Here is a 15,056-nt window from a genome sequence, read left to right as displayed (position 1 = left end):
GATTTGGTGTTTTGTTAGTGGTTGTGGAAAATCCTGTCTCAGGCGTCGCTCCAGAATCTCCCATAAGTGTTTAATTGGGTTGACATCTGGTGACTGAGACGGCCATGGCATATAGTTTACATCGTTTTCATGCTCATCAAACCATTCAGTGACCAAACCATTCAGTGAGCACTTGTGCTCTATGGATGGGGGCATTGTAGCCAAAATAATGGCCTACCCAGCATTTTATACATAACCCTAAGCATGATGGGATGTTAATTGTTTAATTAACTCAGGAACCACACCTGTAGTGAAGCACCTGCTTTCAATATACTTTGTATCCCTATTTACTCAAGTGTTTCCATTATTTTGGCAGTTAACTGAATGTGGATGACTTTAACACTGTGGATCAGGATGAGCGGCATTGCTGTAGTGGCAGCCATGCCATGCCATGCCAAGTGCCAAGGCATACCTTGCTGCTACATAAAGAGAGGAGGATGGGATGGTGTTGGAGGGTTGCATAGGGCAGTCCCTCTTGGGTTGCAGAGTTGGGTTCTGGAGGTTCTATTAATGATCCTGGGGGATGCCTCTGCCATGCTTCCTCTCCTCTATATGTCTCTGCTCTACCCTAATGTGTCCTATAGGCCACTACTAGTTAGTATACATCCTATAGAAGGCGGTGAGTGACACCGTGCCTCGCCAAACAGTTCTACTGTTCCCCCTCTCTCTCTGTGGTGCCTCCTGCACTAACTGAGCCTAACTGCTCTAATTATAATTCAATTCCAGGTCTGGGAGATGGTCATGGGGAGGGTCATTCTGGGCTCCCATCTCTGTTTGTGCAGGGCTGGACTTTCTACGGAAGCTCTGCCTGCTTTTGTCTTTTCCTCTGGCTGGACAGTTTTGTGTCTCTGTGCTCCTGCACACAGCGTGGCCATTCAGCACGCTCACGCATTACTTCACCTAGTCAGAGCAGTCAGTCTCTGGCTGTCTATGCTGGTTGTGCTTGCTTACTGGTCACAACCCACTGGGTGACGATGGAGGCCCAAGGGTGCAAACATGGTGAGTGCCCTCGTCTTCCCTTTCTTGTGGTGTTTTACCTCTCTCCCTCCTCTCTTCTCTCCTCCCTCTTCCAGGACGTCTCCCCTTTCAAGTAGGAGGGTTGGTTTCCCCCTCTTTATGGATTACTGGAGGACATTTGATTAGCACGAAGAGAGACATCTTGTGTTGTCATTGTTCAGTCTCTTTAGCACTACCAAACAGTTAGGAGATGAGTTATGTTTGTAATCGATTGTGTGACTTGTCCCTGGCTCTCTGTATCGTATTTGGTCTTGGTTTATCATGAATGCCTGTTGATGTGGTTGCCATTTCTTGTTGTTATTTGATGAGCAACTGTCTGTTGGTAGCATGTCATTCTGCCAGGTCAGATTGTGGAGTAATTGCCAAGGCTCTAGACTGTCCGCAGACATCCAGCCCGCTAGCCTGGGACTGGGAACGAGTCACTTTAATACACTCCACTGCCTGGTTCTCACTGCTCCTGGTGCTGCTGTCTTTATGACTCGGCTATGCCTGTGTAGAAGTGGAAACGGGTAGTAGTGCCTTTCAGGCTTTGTTGTCAGTAGTGTGTGCAGCATGTGATGGTTTTTGGCGTCACTGATGTAGGCCTACATGTTGTAAATGTGTTTCTCAGTAGTGTTAGTCACTTCCTCTGTGAGGTCAGAGAGAGAGCTGACGTGTTGCTAGTGGGAATGTGGAAGTAGAATGGCCTCTATGACAGCTTCCTTTGCTAGCTGTTAAACTGACACTTTCACATTCAAGTGACATGCTTGGAACATTCTAATCACCACCCTAGGCTGTGCAGGATTACTCCCTGATATAACAGATGAAGAGGAGGAGGAGGAGGAGAGGAATAACAGAAGAGGACTGGCAGACAGAGAATAGATGTATATGCAGGAATAGTCTAAAGAAGGGAGAGTGAGATGGAAAGAAAGAATACGACAGAGCTATGCGAGAGTAGATGGAAAGTGAAGAGGATGAAGGTGGTCGAAGAAGAGCTGAAAGGCTGTGAAAATGATCTGAATTGAACTGTCATTCTTCAGAGAGAGTTTGAGAAAATGATTCTCCATGTCGTCCTCTAACCTGGGGTGATGGTGGGTTTCCTGATCCTTCTAGATGGATTCTAGGCTAAATCAATAACGTCCCACTCCTCATCTTAAGAGAAGCTACATTCCTTTCAAAACTGTGAAAGCCCCTCCCATCTACTCAATAACCTGCCAGAGCAGTAGAGGCCGGTTTCATAGGCTCCAGCCTCCAACACTCGTCTTGAGAGCGATGATACATCACCTCCTTTATTTAACTCACTACAATAAGTCATGTCTGCTGTTGCACTCGTGAAAAGATTCATTTTACTTCCTATATACACCGAGTATACAAAACATAAGAACACCTTCCTAATATTGAATTACACCCCTTTGCCCCCTTTTTGCCTCAGAACAGCCTAACTTTGTCGGGCGTGTACCCTACAAGGTGTCGAAAGCGTCCCACAGGAATGCTGGCCCATGTTGACTGCAATGCTTCCCACACTTGTGTCAAGTTGTCTCGATGTCCTTTGGGTGATGGACCATTCTTGATGCACACGGAAAACTGTTGAGCTTCAAAAACCCAGCATCTTTGCAGTTCTTGACTCAAACCGGTTTGCTTGGCATCTACTATCTTATCCCGTTCAAAGGCACTTAAATATTTTGTGTTGCCCATTCACCTTCTGAATGACAGGCATACACAATCCATGTCTCAATTGTCTAAAGGCTTAAAAATCCTTCTTTAACCTGTGTTCTACCCTTGACTCTGATTTGAAGTGGATTTAACAAGTGACATCAATAAGGGATCATAGCTTTCACCTGGATTCACCTGGTCAGTCTATGTCATGGAAAGAGCAGGTGTTCTTAATGTTTTGTACACTCTGTGTATAGCTTGTAACTCAAACACACAAATGCGCATGCACCCACTGCCACCGTACCATGCACTCATACGTGTTACCGGTGCGTTATGTTACCCTTATAGTAGTGTGTATCATCTTCAAACCAATTTCCATAAAAGTAAGATCCACTGGCATTATACAACAAAGACACTGTCACTTTGTGCATCTTGGGTTGAGAAAATGGTGGAGAATCAGTTTGATCCATGCCACTTCTGGACTATAGAACAAATGTCAGATTTTTCCTGATTTGCCTCAGTAAATCATATGATCTGCCTTGACATTTAAAGGGTTTTTGTTTGTGGAAACGCATGGTCAAGATGTGGTTGCTCTCTAACAGACTAACACACCTGTCTCTGATCAAGTCACACAGTATGTTGTGTGGGAGGTCTCTTTACTAAACTGACCGTTGATGTTTATATGACCATCACCAGGGTCATTGCAATGTGAAATCCCTCAGATCTCAGTGGATGTGCCATAATGCCTGGATGTGGGCTATTTCTGGTTCTGTGCCTGACCTGGGGGGGATTTCTGTTCCCAGTAAGAGTCTATGTAATGTTTGGACAGATGCCGACACACTGTTCTCATACTGTATGTTCAGAGTGGTCCCGAGTAACCTTCCACTGCGGACACACTGTTCTCATACTGTATGTTCAGAGTGGTCCCGAGTAACCTTCCACTGCGGACACACTGTTCTCATACTGTATGTTCAGAGTGGTCCCGAGTAACCTTCCACTGCGGACACACTGTTCTCATACTGTATGTTCAGAGTGGTCCCGAGTAACCTTCCACTGCGGACACACTGTTCTCATACTGTATGTTCAGAGTGGTCCCGAGTAACCTTCCACTGCGGACACACTGTTCTCATACTGTATGTTCAGAGTGGTCCCGAGTAACCTTCCACTGCGGACACACTGTTCTCATACTGTATGTTCAGAGTGGTCCCGAGTAACCTTCCACTGCGGACACACTGTTCTCATACTGTATGTTCAGAGTGGTCCCGAGTAACCTTCCACTGCGGACACACTGCCCTGCAGTCACCACTGCAGCAGAGCAGGGGCCCACTGAGGGAATGGAAGACTGCCTCATGTAAATGGCCTGACTCGGCTTAAATACATTTGTTCTGCTTCCGAGGGTTTCACCAGTGTCTGTCTCTGGAAAGGGGCCATTAAGAGAGAGGTGTGTGTGTGTGTGTGTGTGTGTGTGTGTGTGTGTGTGTGTGTGTGTGTGTGTGTGTGTGTGTGTGTGTGTGTGTGTGTGTGTGTGTGTGTGTGTGTGTGTGTGTGTGTGTGTGTGTGTGTGTGTGTGTGTTAGTAAGTGAAAACCAGCTGTAAAATCCAGCCCCAGCACACATTTTATCAGTGGCAGTAATGACTATTTAATGTATTTTTTCATAGTGTCTCTGAATTTCTTCATAGCTAAGTCATAAATGACCCTGTGTATTTTAGATGCAAACTTGTGCATGTGTGTATCTCTTGGAATGGGATGAATCTGTAATGAAGCAAAGCAATCCGCTGACCATAGATTTGGCTCATTAGGACCTCCAATAATATATTGAGGGTCATCTGTTGGCTGCCTCTCTGTATGAATTTAACACTGACTCTGCTGCTTGTGAGCCTACTGCAGTGTCCTCCATTTTATATGTCTCGTGAGTGGGTCATTGAATGGTGAGATTATCGATTGCTCTAACTTGGGAAACCAACTCATTTCTTAGAGAGCAATCAATAAAGGTAGATGGATGCATGAGTTCATGCAGCCACTGGTATTGGGCTTTAGAATATGGAGTTTACATTTTAGGGGAATGTACTCCAAATAGCATTAAGAAGTGCTAATGTCTTTCTAATGTTTGATTTAGTTTTCCATGTCTGTGGTGAGGACCATGCATCCTTGATTTCCCTCCTTTATTTAAAGTCTCCTCTTATCTGAACTCTGATCTTTCCTCTGCAGATGACTCAGGGGACGAGGAGCCCACGACCCAGTCGGACCGCAGTGAGGGGATCCAGGGCACTCTGAAGACCCTGATCAGCAAGCTTGATGACCTCAGCACGTGTAACGACCTAATCGCCAAGCATGGGGCGGCCCTGCAGCGCTCTCTGAGTGAACTTGAGGCGCTGAGAGTCCCCGTGGAGGGAGGAGAGAAGATCAAGGGCGTCAATGAACGAGCCACCCTCTTCCGCATCACCTCGAATGCTATGATCAATGTGAGTAGTGAGACTTAAGGCTTCTACACATCTATCCAAATAAAGCTAGCTAACTACGGATGATACGTTAGGTTGTTTTTTTCCCCAACTCAGGTCCCTATTGAAATATAGAAGTTGGTCTATGTCCAGCGGCGATCTACTGAGACTACACACCAGGCAGATTCTTTCCACAACCGTCCATAGGCAGTTGGGTTGGCTGTATGTTAGATATACAGTGGGTTCGGAAAGTATTCACACCCCTTGAAGTTTTCTAAATGTTGTTACGTTACAGCCATATTCTAAAAGTGATTAAATTACTATTTTTCTCATCAATCTACACACTATCCTTTAATGACAAAACGAAAACAGGATTTAAAAAAATGGTCCAAATTTATAAAAAATAAAAAACAGATACATTATTTACATAAGTATTCAGACCCTTTTCTATGAGACTCAAAATTAAGCTCAGGTGCCTCCTGTTTCCATTGATCATTCTTGAGCTGTTTCTACAACTTGATTGGAGTTCACCTGTGGTAAATTCAATTGATTGGACTTGATTTGGAAAGGCACATACCTGTAGATATAAGGTCCCACAGTTGACAGAGCAAAAACCAAGCCATGAGGTCGAAGGAATTGTCCGTAGAGCTCCGAGAGAGGTTTGTGTCGAGACACAGATCTGGGGAAGGGTACCAAAACATTTCTGCAGCATTGAAGGTCCCCAAGAACACAGTGGCCTCCATCATTCTTAAATGGGAGAAGTTTGGAACCACCAAGAGCTGGCCGCCTGGCCAAACTGAGCAATCGGGGGAGAAGGGCCTTGGTCAGGGAGGTGACCAAGAACCCGATGGTCACTCTGACAGAGCTCCAGAGTTCCTCTGTGGAGATGGGAGAACCTTCCAGAAGGACAAACATCACTACAGCATTCCACCAATCAGGCCTTTATGGTAGAGTGGCCAGACGGAAGCCACTCCTCAGTAAAACGCATATGACAGCCAGCTTGGAATTTGCCAAGAGGCACCTAAAGGACTCAGACCATGAGAAACAAGATTCTCTGATCTGATGAAACCAGGGTTAAACTCTTTGGCCTGAATGCCAAGTGTCACGTCTGGAGGAAACCTGGCATTATCCCTACGGTGAAGCATGGTGGTGGCAGTATCATGCTGTGGGGATGTTTTTCAGCGGCAGGGACTGGGAGACTAGTCAGGATCAAGGGAAAGATGAACAGAGCAAAGTACGGAGAGATCCTTGATAAACACCTGTTCCAGAGCGCTCAGGACCTCAGACTGGGGTGAAGGTTCACCTTTCAACAGGACAATGACCCTAAGCACACAGCCAAGACAACTCAGTAGTGGCTTCGGAACAAGTCTCTGAATGGCCTTGAGTGGCCCAGTCAGAGCCCGGACTTGAACCCAATCGAACATCTCTGGAGAGACCTGAAAATAGCTGTGCAGCGACACTCCCCATCCAACTTGACAGCGCTTGAGAGGATCTGCAGAGAAGAATTTTAGAAACTCCCCAAATGCAGGTGTGCCAAGCTTGTAGCATCATACCTAGAAGATTTGAGGCTGTAATCGGGGCCAAAGGTGCTTCAACAAAGTTCTGAGTAAAGGGTCTGAATACTTATGTAAATGTCATATTTCAGTTTTTAATTTTTTATTTAATTTTACAAAAAATGTAAAGCTGTTTTTTCTTTGTCATTATGGGGTATTGTGTGTAGATTGAAGAAGGGGGGGAACACTTTAATCCATTTAATCCAGTCGGAATACTTTCTGAATGCACTATGTGTAAGAAGCCTTTTACATGGCATAGGGTACTGTGTAGAGTGACCATCATTCTCAGTGCTATGGCATGATTCAGTAGATGTGACAGGAATGACACAGGTCAGCGGATTTTGATTGGATTTTGATTTGCGTAATTACTGTAGTGATGTGCTTTAGATTCTCAAATGCTCTTGCAAATGTGACGACAAAGGGAAGCTCTTCTTAGACGTTACCTCTTTCTAGCAGTGACGTATCATGCCACCCATCCAGTTACAGTATGTTAGATATGCGCGGTGGGGTTGTTAGCATCGGAACTACAGTAGCTCCTCTATTGCTATGGTTACCATGACCACAGAGAGTCATTTCCATAGGCCATGTGGTATTATAGTGGACTAGAGGGCAGAGGAAAGGAGTGGTCAGTGCTGTAGGAGTGATACCGGATCTGGGCTGGGGGGGGGGGACAGGAATAGTCTTGCCCCCTCCCCAAACCTCCCTAGACCCTCCCAGCCCAGGGATGTGAGCCCAGAGAGGAACGCCAGAGCCCCCTCTGCCTCCACAAAACAAGACATGCTCTTACAGGGGCCAGACGCTACACACACAATCAGACAAGGTTTGTGTGCCTCTCTTCTACTATGCTGCTTGGCTTTGATGTGTTATGTTTTTTTTTGTATGTTTGACAATAGATAGCTTTGTTTTGTCTGGGACAGAGACTGTTATTTCTGTGGTAATGTGTTTCTGACACATGGGGAATGTTCCCATAACATGGGTCACAAGCAGGTGGGATAGTGTACCCAGGGCACATGTACTTGATCTTTTTAAACATGGCCTGAACTGATACTGTGAGGAAATGATGGGTTGTGTTTGCTCAGCTGAAGCTTTGTAAAAAGTTCAGCCCCATTTAGAGAGTTCTATGTCTGTGTGGAGAAGTCTCCACTTTTATCATAGATGTAGCTGTCTTCCCTCTGAAGGCCTTTTGTTTCTGCATGCAGTTCATTTCTGTGTTGATTAATTGGAGTGGGAACTGAAAGTTACTGGACAGGCAATAAAACATACCCTGTTGGATTTCCTATCTCATTAAACCACTGCTAGAGCTGGTTAAACTGGAGGCGCTGATGAGGGAGGCTGATGAGGGAGGCTGATGAGGGAGGCTGATGAGGGAGGCTGATGAGGGAGGCTGATGAGGGAGGGGGTGGAAAAGTGCTACTTCTGAAATTTCCCCGTAGTAGTTTTTTGAATGGTTTTGTGTAAGCAGAGGAAAGGGGGAGTAGATAAGTAGGCTATGTGCTGATAGCTACAGTAGGTTTGTGATGTATTTGATATGTCACCACAACCACTGCTCTTGAACTCATTTTACACCAACTGGTGGTAGGAGGGGGGCGGGGATCTGACCCTGATTGGAGGGGCGGGGATCTGACCCTGATTGGAGGGGCGGGGATCTGACCCTGATTGGAGGGGCGGGGATCTGACCCTGATTGGAGGGGCGGGGATCTGACCCTGATTGGAGGGGCGGGGATCTGACCCTGATTGGAGGGGCGGGGATCTGACTCTGACTGGAGGGGCGGGGATCTGACCCTGACTGGAGGGATGCGGATCTGACCCTGACTGGAGGGATTATGATCTCACCCTGACTGGAGGGATGCGGATCTCACCCTGACTGGAGGGATGCGGATCTCACCCTGACTGGAGGGATGCGGATCTCACCCTGACTGGAGGGATGCGGATCTCACCCTGACTGGAGGGATGCGGATCTCACCCTGACTGGAGGGATGCGGATCTCACCCTGACTGGAGGGATGCGGATCTCACCCTGACTGGAGGGATGCGGATCTCACCCTGACTGGAGGGATGCGGATCTCACCCTGACTGGAGTGGGTAGCCCCTTTCCATTTAATGGACTCAAGCCATATGAAACCTTGATGTAAATGTCACACTTGCCAAACCATGTAAACTGAACCAGAACATTTATTTCAACTCCAACAGCTGTTAAATCTGCTTGATTTGCATGTTGAATCATTATGTGATATCCATTATGTGATATCCATTATGTGATATCCATTATGTGATATCCACTGAGTTCAGACATGATGATATTTCCCCCACCGGAAGTCACGAGCAGCAGTCTGAGTTGAAAGGATGGATTCAGCAGAAAAAAAGTGGAACCAAAGTTGGATTTAAGTTGATATTTAATTCTATATGTGCCTGAGGAGCAGAAGGAAGTGAGTAGCTCTGTCACATGATGCACTTTCAGTGTGAGAAGTCAAACCTCTGCAATCGGAACACTTACTATTTGACTTCTGAAGGTAAGAGGATATATATATTATCTGTGAGTAAGGCTGTGATTTAGCTACAATAACACTGCTGTTCATTTGATTTGGTGTGAATTGTGAAATTACTGAAACACTTTGGGATGTTAGTTTAGACTTTTGGTCTTGGTTTCAGGTCATCAGTAATTGTCAGTTTGGCTAGCGTGCAGCTCTCTGATTTATTAATGTGATGGCCTGTACTGTGAGAAGACTAAAATCACAACATGTCAATTAGTTAAACTATGTTGCTGCAGGATTCTTCTCCTGCTGTGAGAAACGGGTCAAATTAAGATCCTAATGTACATGGTTAGTGTGTGTTTCAACAAAGATCTTCAATATTGAAATATCCAATTATTTTGAGCTACTGGCTTAGTGTGGGGGATAATAGGACCCTGCCATGTCCCTGTTCTGTCTGTCTGAGGGCGATATGTCCTATCTGAGAGGACACATTATCTGTGCTCCGTGACACACATGGCCCTCAGCGACACACCACAGCCAGAGCCATGGCCAAGTGGTTTCAGCTATCCTGTCGCACCGGGACCAAATCGGTTTTTAATGGCTGGATGTTGAACAGGATGCTGCACAGACTGCATAACAATGTGCTCACAGGATCAGAGCACTCCGTGGTTAGATCTCCGGACTAGGAAGTCCATGGATGGATATAGACAGGTTTGTCATGTTATACTGTTTAGGCTAGTTGTTTGACCATTCACTCTGATACTTAATTGGGGAAGCAGTGGTAGCCTGCAGGACTGATGTTTTTGCTGATGTGTGTTTCTGCCCCACAGTCTGCTTATCACAATGTGTGTTCCATTTCCTGTGGTTTCAGGTCAATGACCTCCCAACACATTCCATGGTCTGACACACGATGTAGAGGGAGGCGAACGCTGACAGACTACTTGTGTGTTTGATCTAGAGTAACCTCTCCGTTTTGCCAAGAATGCAGTCGTAACTCAGAATGCCTTTTTTGACTTAATATGCATACAGCATGAGAGAGGCATGTAACTGACAATTAACCTGTAAGTCTATGTCATAGTTTTTTTTGTTTGAATTGTTTACGTGTTCGCTATGCGTGGAAAATGATAAGACAAGCGGAACTACGTGGCTAAGAACTATTGTAACAGGGATTATTATCGTAGCAACACACCTTTGGAGAGAAGGCAATCCCGCGCTGTGTTAGCTAAGTTTTCATGTCTTCGGGTGTAGTTCGTAAAGGTTGAAGTGTGTATGTTAGGATGGTAACATTATAATATTTAAGGATGAAGCGTGAATTCATTCCAGGAATAATAAGTGTGAAGTTTTTGGTTTCCTCCCTTCTGTAATAAGCAGCCAATGAGGTATTTTTCCTTTATTCATGTGTTTAATCTGATACTGTTATCGCTCCGGCTAAACTGTTTATGTATGTAAGCACTTCAGAGTTATACCAAGCTAATAAGTCACTCGTAAGACAAGAAGGTTGTAAGAGTGTGCTGAACTGTATTTTCATTGACTTTATAGTTCTCACGGAAGGTGATAATTCTGTCTAAAACTACAGAATAAAGCCGCCAGTTAAAATCAAGGAACGGTTGGGCTCGTGGTTACTGGAGGGAGCTACAAGGCATGCCAATATATCTAATGGTCAAGATGTTGATAATGGTGCTAATCAACAGTGGTCTAAATATTTACGGTAACCTTGATTAGAATGATAACACAACGATCAACTTGGTTGGAAAACTGATTTCCTTCAACCAATCAAGAAAGGCCTAGGAGCCTTTCTTTAACATCTACAAATTCACAAGGACTACACTAAGAAATATCCGTGTGCATATTGACATGTCTCTCGTCCTTCTTATCATGTCTGACGTCATGCGTTTGTATGTTGTGTTTTGTAATTATAGGCGTGCCGCGACTTCCTGGACCTAGCGGAGACCCACAGCAGGAGATGGCAGCGGGCGCTGCAGTATGAGAGAGAGCAGCGTATCCACCTGGAGGAGACCATAGAGCAGCTAGCCAAGCAACACAACAGTCTGGAGAGAGCCTGGAGAGAGGCCCCCACACTCTCCGTCAACACACCCAGCTCCCCCACCACCAAGAAGGGTAAGGCCCCTTAGCCAGGCCTCCTAGTCCATGGTCCTTAGGGCTTTAGACTAACAGGCCTCTGTGAATTTGTGGAAATAGGACATGCAAGCTATATCAGATGGTTTTGAATTAGATTGTCTATGTAATTAAGGATTAGACTGGAATAGAATAGAAGATACATTTCTTATGAGTAGTGAAGTAGCATGTTACTAATAGTATTGAACTGGGCGTAATCACCTCTCCATCGTGATAGCCATTCTAGTGTATCAGAGTAGCTGTGTATCACGCACAAATGGATGGATATAGAAGTATTATTTGTCCGTCTGAAGTTGTGTTGGAGTTTGCCCTCCCATCTCGTCAGGAATTGAGTTCAGTACTTCGTTAGCCTGCAGGGACATTACCTATTAAAGCCAATTATCCATAATTAATCTCCTTGGTTTGTTGATTAGCTACTGTAACCTACTGTACCTTCCCCTCCACAAATCATGCGATTACTCCCGCACCAATATAGAGCAGGGGGTGTGTTACACACAATACCTTACTGTGTGTGTTTGTGCATGCTTGTTTGTGTGTTCTCTCCCTCAGGAGGGAGTGAGAGGCCTCAGAAAGGGGAGGCGAGTGATGAAGATGAGGATACGGAATACTTTGACGCCATGGAGGACTCCCCTGCCTTTATCACAGTAACCGCCACTGAGAACACCCAGCACAGGTCAGTCAGTCAGTCTCGCCCGTGGCCTGTACGGCAACGTCCCTGCCTGGCCACCCTCTGCTCTTCACATCCACCTAAATGGATCATGGATGTTTAGTTTGGTATTAGTTTATCTTTGGACTGATTCAGTGTGAATAGACTATGTGATAAATACAAAGATGTGATGACTTGATTGTGCTGTGTTGATGGCTTCTGTAGTGTTTGCACCAGAGCGTCTGTCAAGCCCAGAGCCATATAGTACACCTCATATTGCCTGTGTAAGACTCATTCCCTCCATCAGCGGCGCAATAAACCACCAGCTCTAAAACGTAATAACGTTCTCCCCTCTGTGCTCATAATCTCTCTCTCACACTCACTCACTCACTCACACACATGCACGTAAACAGCACACACACAAAAACACACACTTACTTGCTTGTACGGTGGCAGTGTAGTCTGTCTGCGACTGCGAGCTTCCTCGGTCTGTTTTTAATGAGTGTCTATCTGTCCTGTAATGGCTCTGGCACCATTAACAGCTCAAGATGTTGTCCTCTCTATGATAAAAGATAGCTCCTGCCTCTTACTGCACCTCTACCAGGGATATAACCAGCCACTTCTGTTTTCTTCATTCTTTCACCTCCAAAATATGTGGCTCAGTTTTAGAACTTTGTTGTTGCATTTGAATTAGTACATTTTTTTGCTGTCGTGTTTCTGCGTTATTTTACTTCAACACCTTCTGTCTCGCAGGACTCTTTCCCTGTGAAGAAAATAGTGTTTCCATTTTCCAGATACATACTCTGCTCCTCTCCAGCGCAGACACATCTATCCACCGCTAACAGAACAGCTCAGAGACCGATCACTGCTGACTAGAGCCGTCCATCTGAGTCTGTGTGCCTGTCTTCTTCCGTCTGTTTTGGTTATGTTACGTGTCTTCAGTGTGTGGGTGTGTTTTTGTGCAAGCGTGCGTGCACGTGTGTGTGTGTGTGTGTGTGTGTGTGTGTGTGTGTGTGTGTGTGTGTGTGTGTGTGTGTGTGTGTGTGTGTGTGTGTGTGTGTGTTGTTGTTAAGATGATGTTCCTCTTCCAGGTGTTCTCAGAGTAACCTGTGTGGAGTGAGTGGAGGCCATACCAATGATTGGAACCAGGACAATGTGAGTGTGTCTCCTACAAACAGCTCTCAGTAATATTCCACATGCCTGTCGACACACTAGGCTTTTCCACCACCTCACTGTAGTTTCACCCTCGTCGCTTTTTGTGAAGCTCTTTGTGTTATTTTTAGCCTGTTTCCAGTTGCTGTTTTCTAAGATCCTGTTAAGGAAATTTGCATATCACAAACTATAGCTTGGGCATGTGTTTTTACACACACAAACACACACACACACACTTGCATGCTTTTACCACACAAATGAACACACACGCTCACAGGTTCTCTGTGTGTGTACTTGCTGTGGCCTGTTCCCTCTGCAGTGCTGGAGATGCACAGCTGCTCTCTCTTTCTCTCCGTCATTTCTCTGGATCTTAATTACCAGTTAGACATCTGCTCTCCCGGTTCCCTCTCTCTCATTCTCCTCTCTTATTCCCTCTCTTTTCTCTCTGTGTCACTCTACAAATGGTGAGTCACTGTGTCCCTGACCAGCTGTCCATAGTTAAGTTAGAGTTCTCTTCACAGCGTTCTATGATGTTAACAAATCTAAAGGTAGACGTATGTCTCAGTTACTCCTTCCCCATCTCTCCCTGTCTCTCTCCCTGTCTCTCTCCCTGTCTCTCCCTCTGTCTCTCCCTCTGTCTCTCCCTCTGTCTCTCCCCCTGTCTCTCCCCCTGTCTCTCCCCCTGTCTCTCCCTCTGTCTCTCCCTCTGTCTCTCCCTCTGTCTCTCCCTCTGTCTCTCCCCCTGTCTCTCCCTCTCTCTCCCTCTGTCTCTCTCTCTGTCTCTCCCTCTGTCTCTCCCTCTGTCTCTCCCTCTGTCTCTCCCCTCTGTCTCTCCCCCTGTCTCTCCCCCTGTCTCTCCCTCTGTCTCTCCCTCTGTCTCTCCCTCTGTCTCTCCTTTGTCTCTCCCTCCCCCTGTCTCTCCTTTGTCTCTCCCTCCCCTGTCTCTCCCTCCCCCTGTCTCTCACTCCCCCTGTCTCTCCCTCCTCCTGTCTCTCCCTCCCCCTGTCTCTCCCTCTGTTTCTCCCTCTCCCTGTTTCTCCCTCCCTCCCCCTGTTTCTCCCTCCCTCCCCCTGTCTCTCCCCCTGTCTTTCCCCATGTCTCTCCCCCTGTCTCTCCCTCCCTGTCTCCCGCTCTCTCCTTCCCTGTCTCTCCCGCTCTCTCGCTCTGTCTCTCCCGCTCTCTCGCTCTGTCTCTCCCGCTCTCTCTCTGTCTCTCCCGCTCTCTCTCTGTCTCTCCCGCTCTCTCTCTGTCTCTCCCGCTCTCCCGCTCTCTCTCTCTCTCTCCTCCCTGTCTTTCCCTTTCTCTCTCTCTCACTCCTTCCCCATCTGTTTCTCTCTGTCTCTCCCTCTCCCCCCCTCCCTGTCTTTCCCTTTCTCTCTCTCTCACTCCTTCCCCATCTGTCTCTCTCTGTCTCTCCCTCTCTCCCTCCCTGTCTCTCCCTTTCTCTCTCCCTCTCTCTCTCCCTCTCTCTCTCCATACCCATCTCCCTCTCCCTGTCTCTCCCGCTCTCTCCCTCCGTCTCTCCCTTCCTCTCTCTCACTCCTTCCCCATCTCTCTCTCTCACTCTCTCTCTCTCACTCTCACTCTCCCGCTCTCTCTCTCCCCCTCCCTGTCTCTCTCCCTCCCTGTCTCTCTCCCTCCCTGTCTCTCTCCCTCCCTGTCTCTCACTCTCACTGTCTCTCTCTCTCTCTCTGTCTCTCTCTCTCTGTCTTTCCCTCTCCCTGTCTCCCGCTCTCTCCCTCTCTCTCACTCTCTCTCTCTCTCTTCATCTCTCTCTCTCTCTCTCTCTCTCTCAGGTGTCTCCTAGCTGTAAGGATTCCGGGAAGGAGCTGCAGCCCCTCAGAAAGAGGCGGAGCCGCATCCCAGACAAGCCCAACTACTCCCTCAACCTGTGGAGCATCATGAAGAACTGCATCGGCAAAGAGCTCTCCAAGATCCCCATGCCTGTGAGTGTGTGTGGCGTGCTTGTGTC

The 15,056-nt window shown here is 46.7% G+C and overlaps 1 protein-coding gene across 3 annotated transcripts in view; it reads left to right on the top strand.

Annotated features, from left to right (window-relative positions):
• The window catches only part of LOC106580333 (oxysterol-binding protein 2), an 89,005-nt gene that overhangs the window by 55,990 nt on the left and 17,959 nt on the right, over positions 1 to 15,056 (top strand). For all 3 annotated transcript variants that reach the window (XM_014161237.2, XM_014161235.2, XM_045703158.1), the window contains 5 exons: positions 4,898 to 5,151; positions 11,070 to 11,268; positions 11,836 to 11,959; positions 13,024 to 13,087; positions 14,881 to 15,030. In XM_014161237.2, the coding sequence (XP_014016712.1) occupies positions 4,898 to 5,151; positions 11,070 to 11,268; positions 11,836 to 11,959; positions 13,024 to 13,087; positions 14,881 to 15,030 (791 nt within the window). The remainder of the gene's footprint in view (positions 1 to 4,897; positions 5,152 to 11,069; positions 11,269 to 11,835; positions 11,960 to 13,023; positions 13,088 to 14,880; positions 15,031 to 15,056) is intronic.

Source organism: Salmo salar, chromosome ssa20 (assembly GCF_905237065.1).
Source record: "Salmo salar chromosome ssa20, Ssal_v3.1, whole genome shotgun sequence".
Taxonomy (NCBI): Eukaryota; Metazoa; Chordata; class Actinopteri; order Salmoniformes; family Salmonidae; genus Salmo; species Salmo salar.
This window is presented reverse-complemented; position numbering and strand designations above follow the sequence as displayed.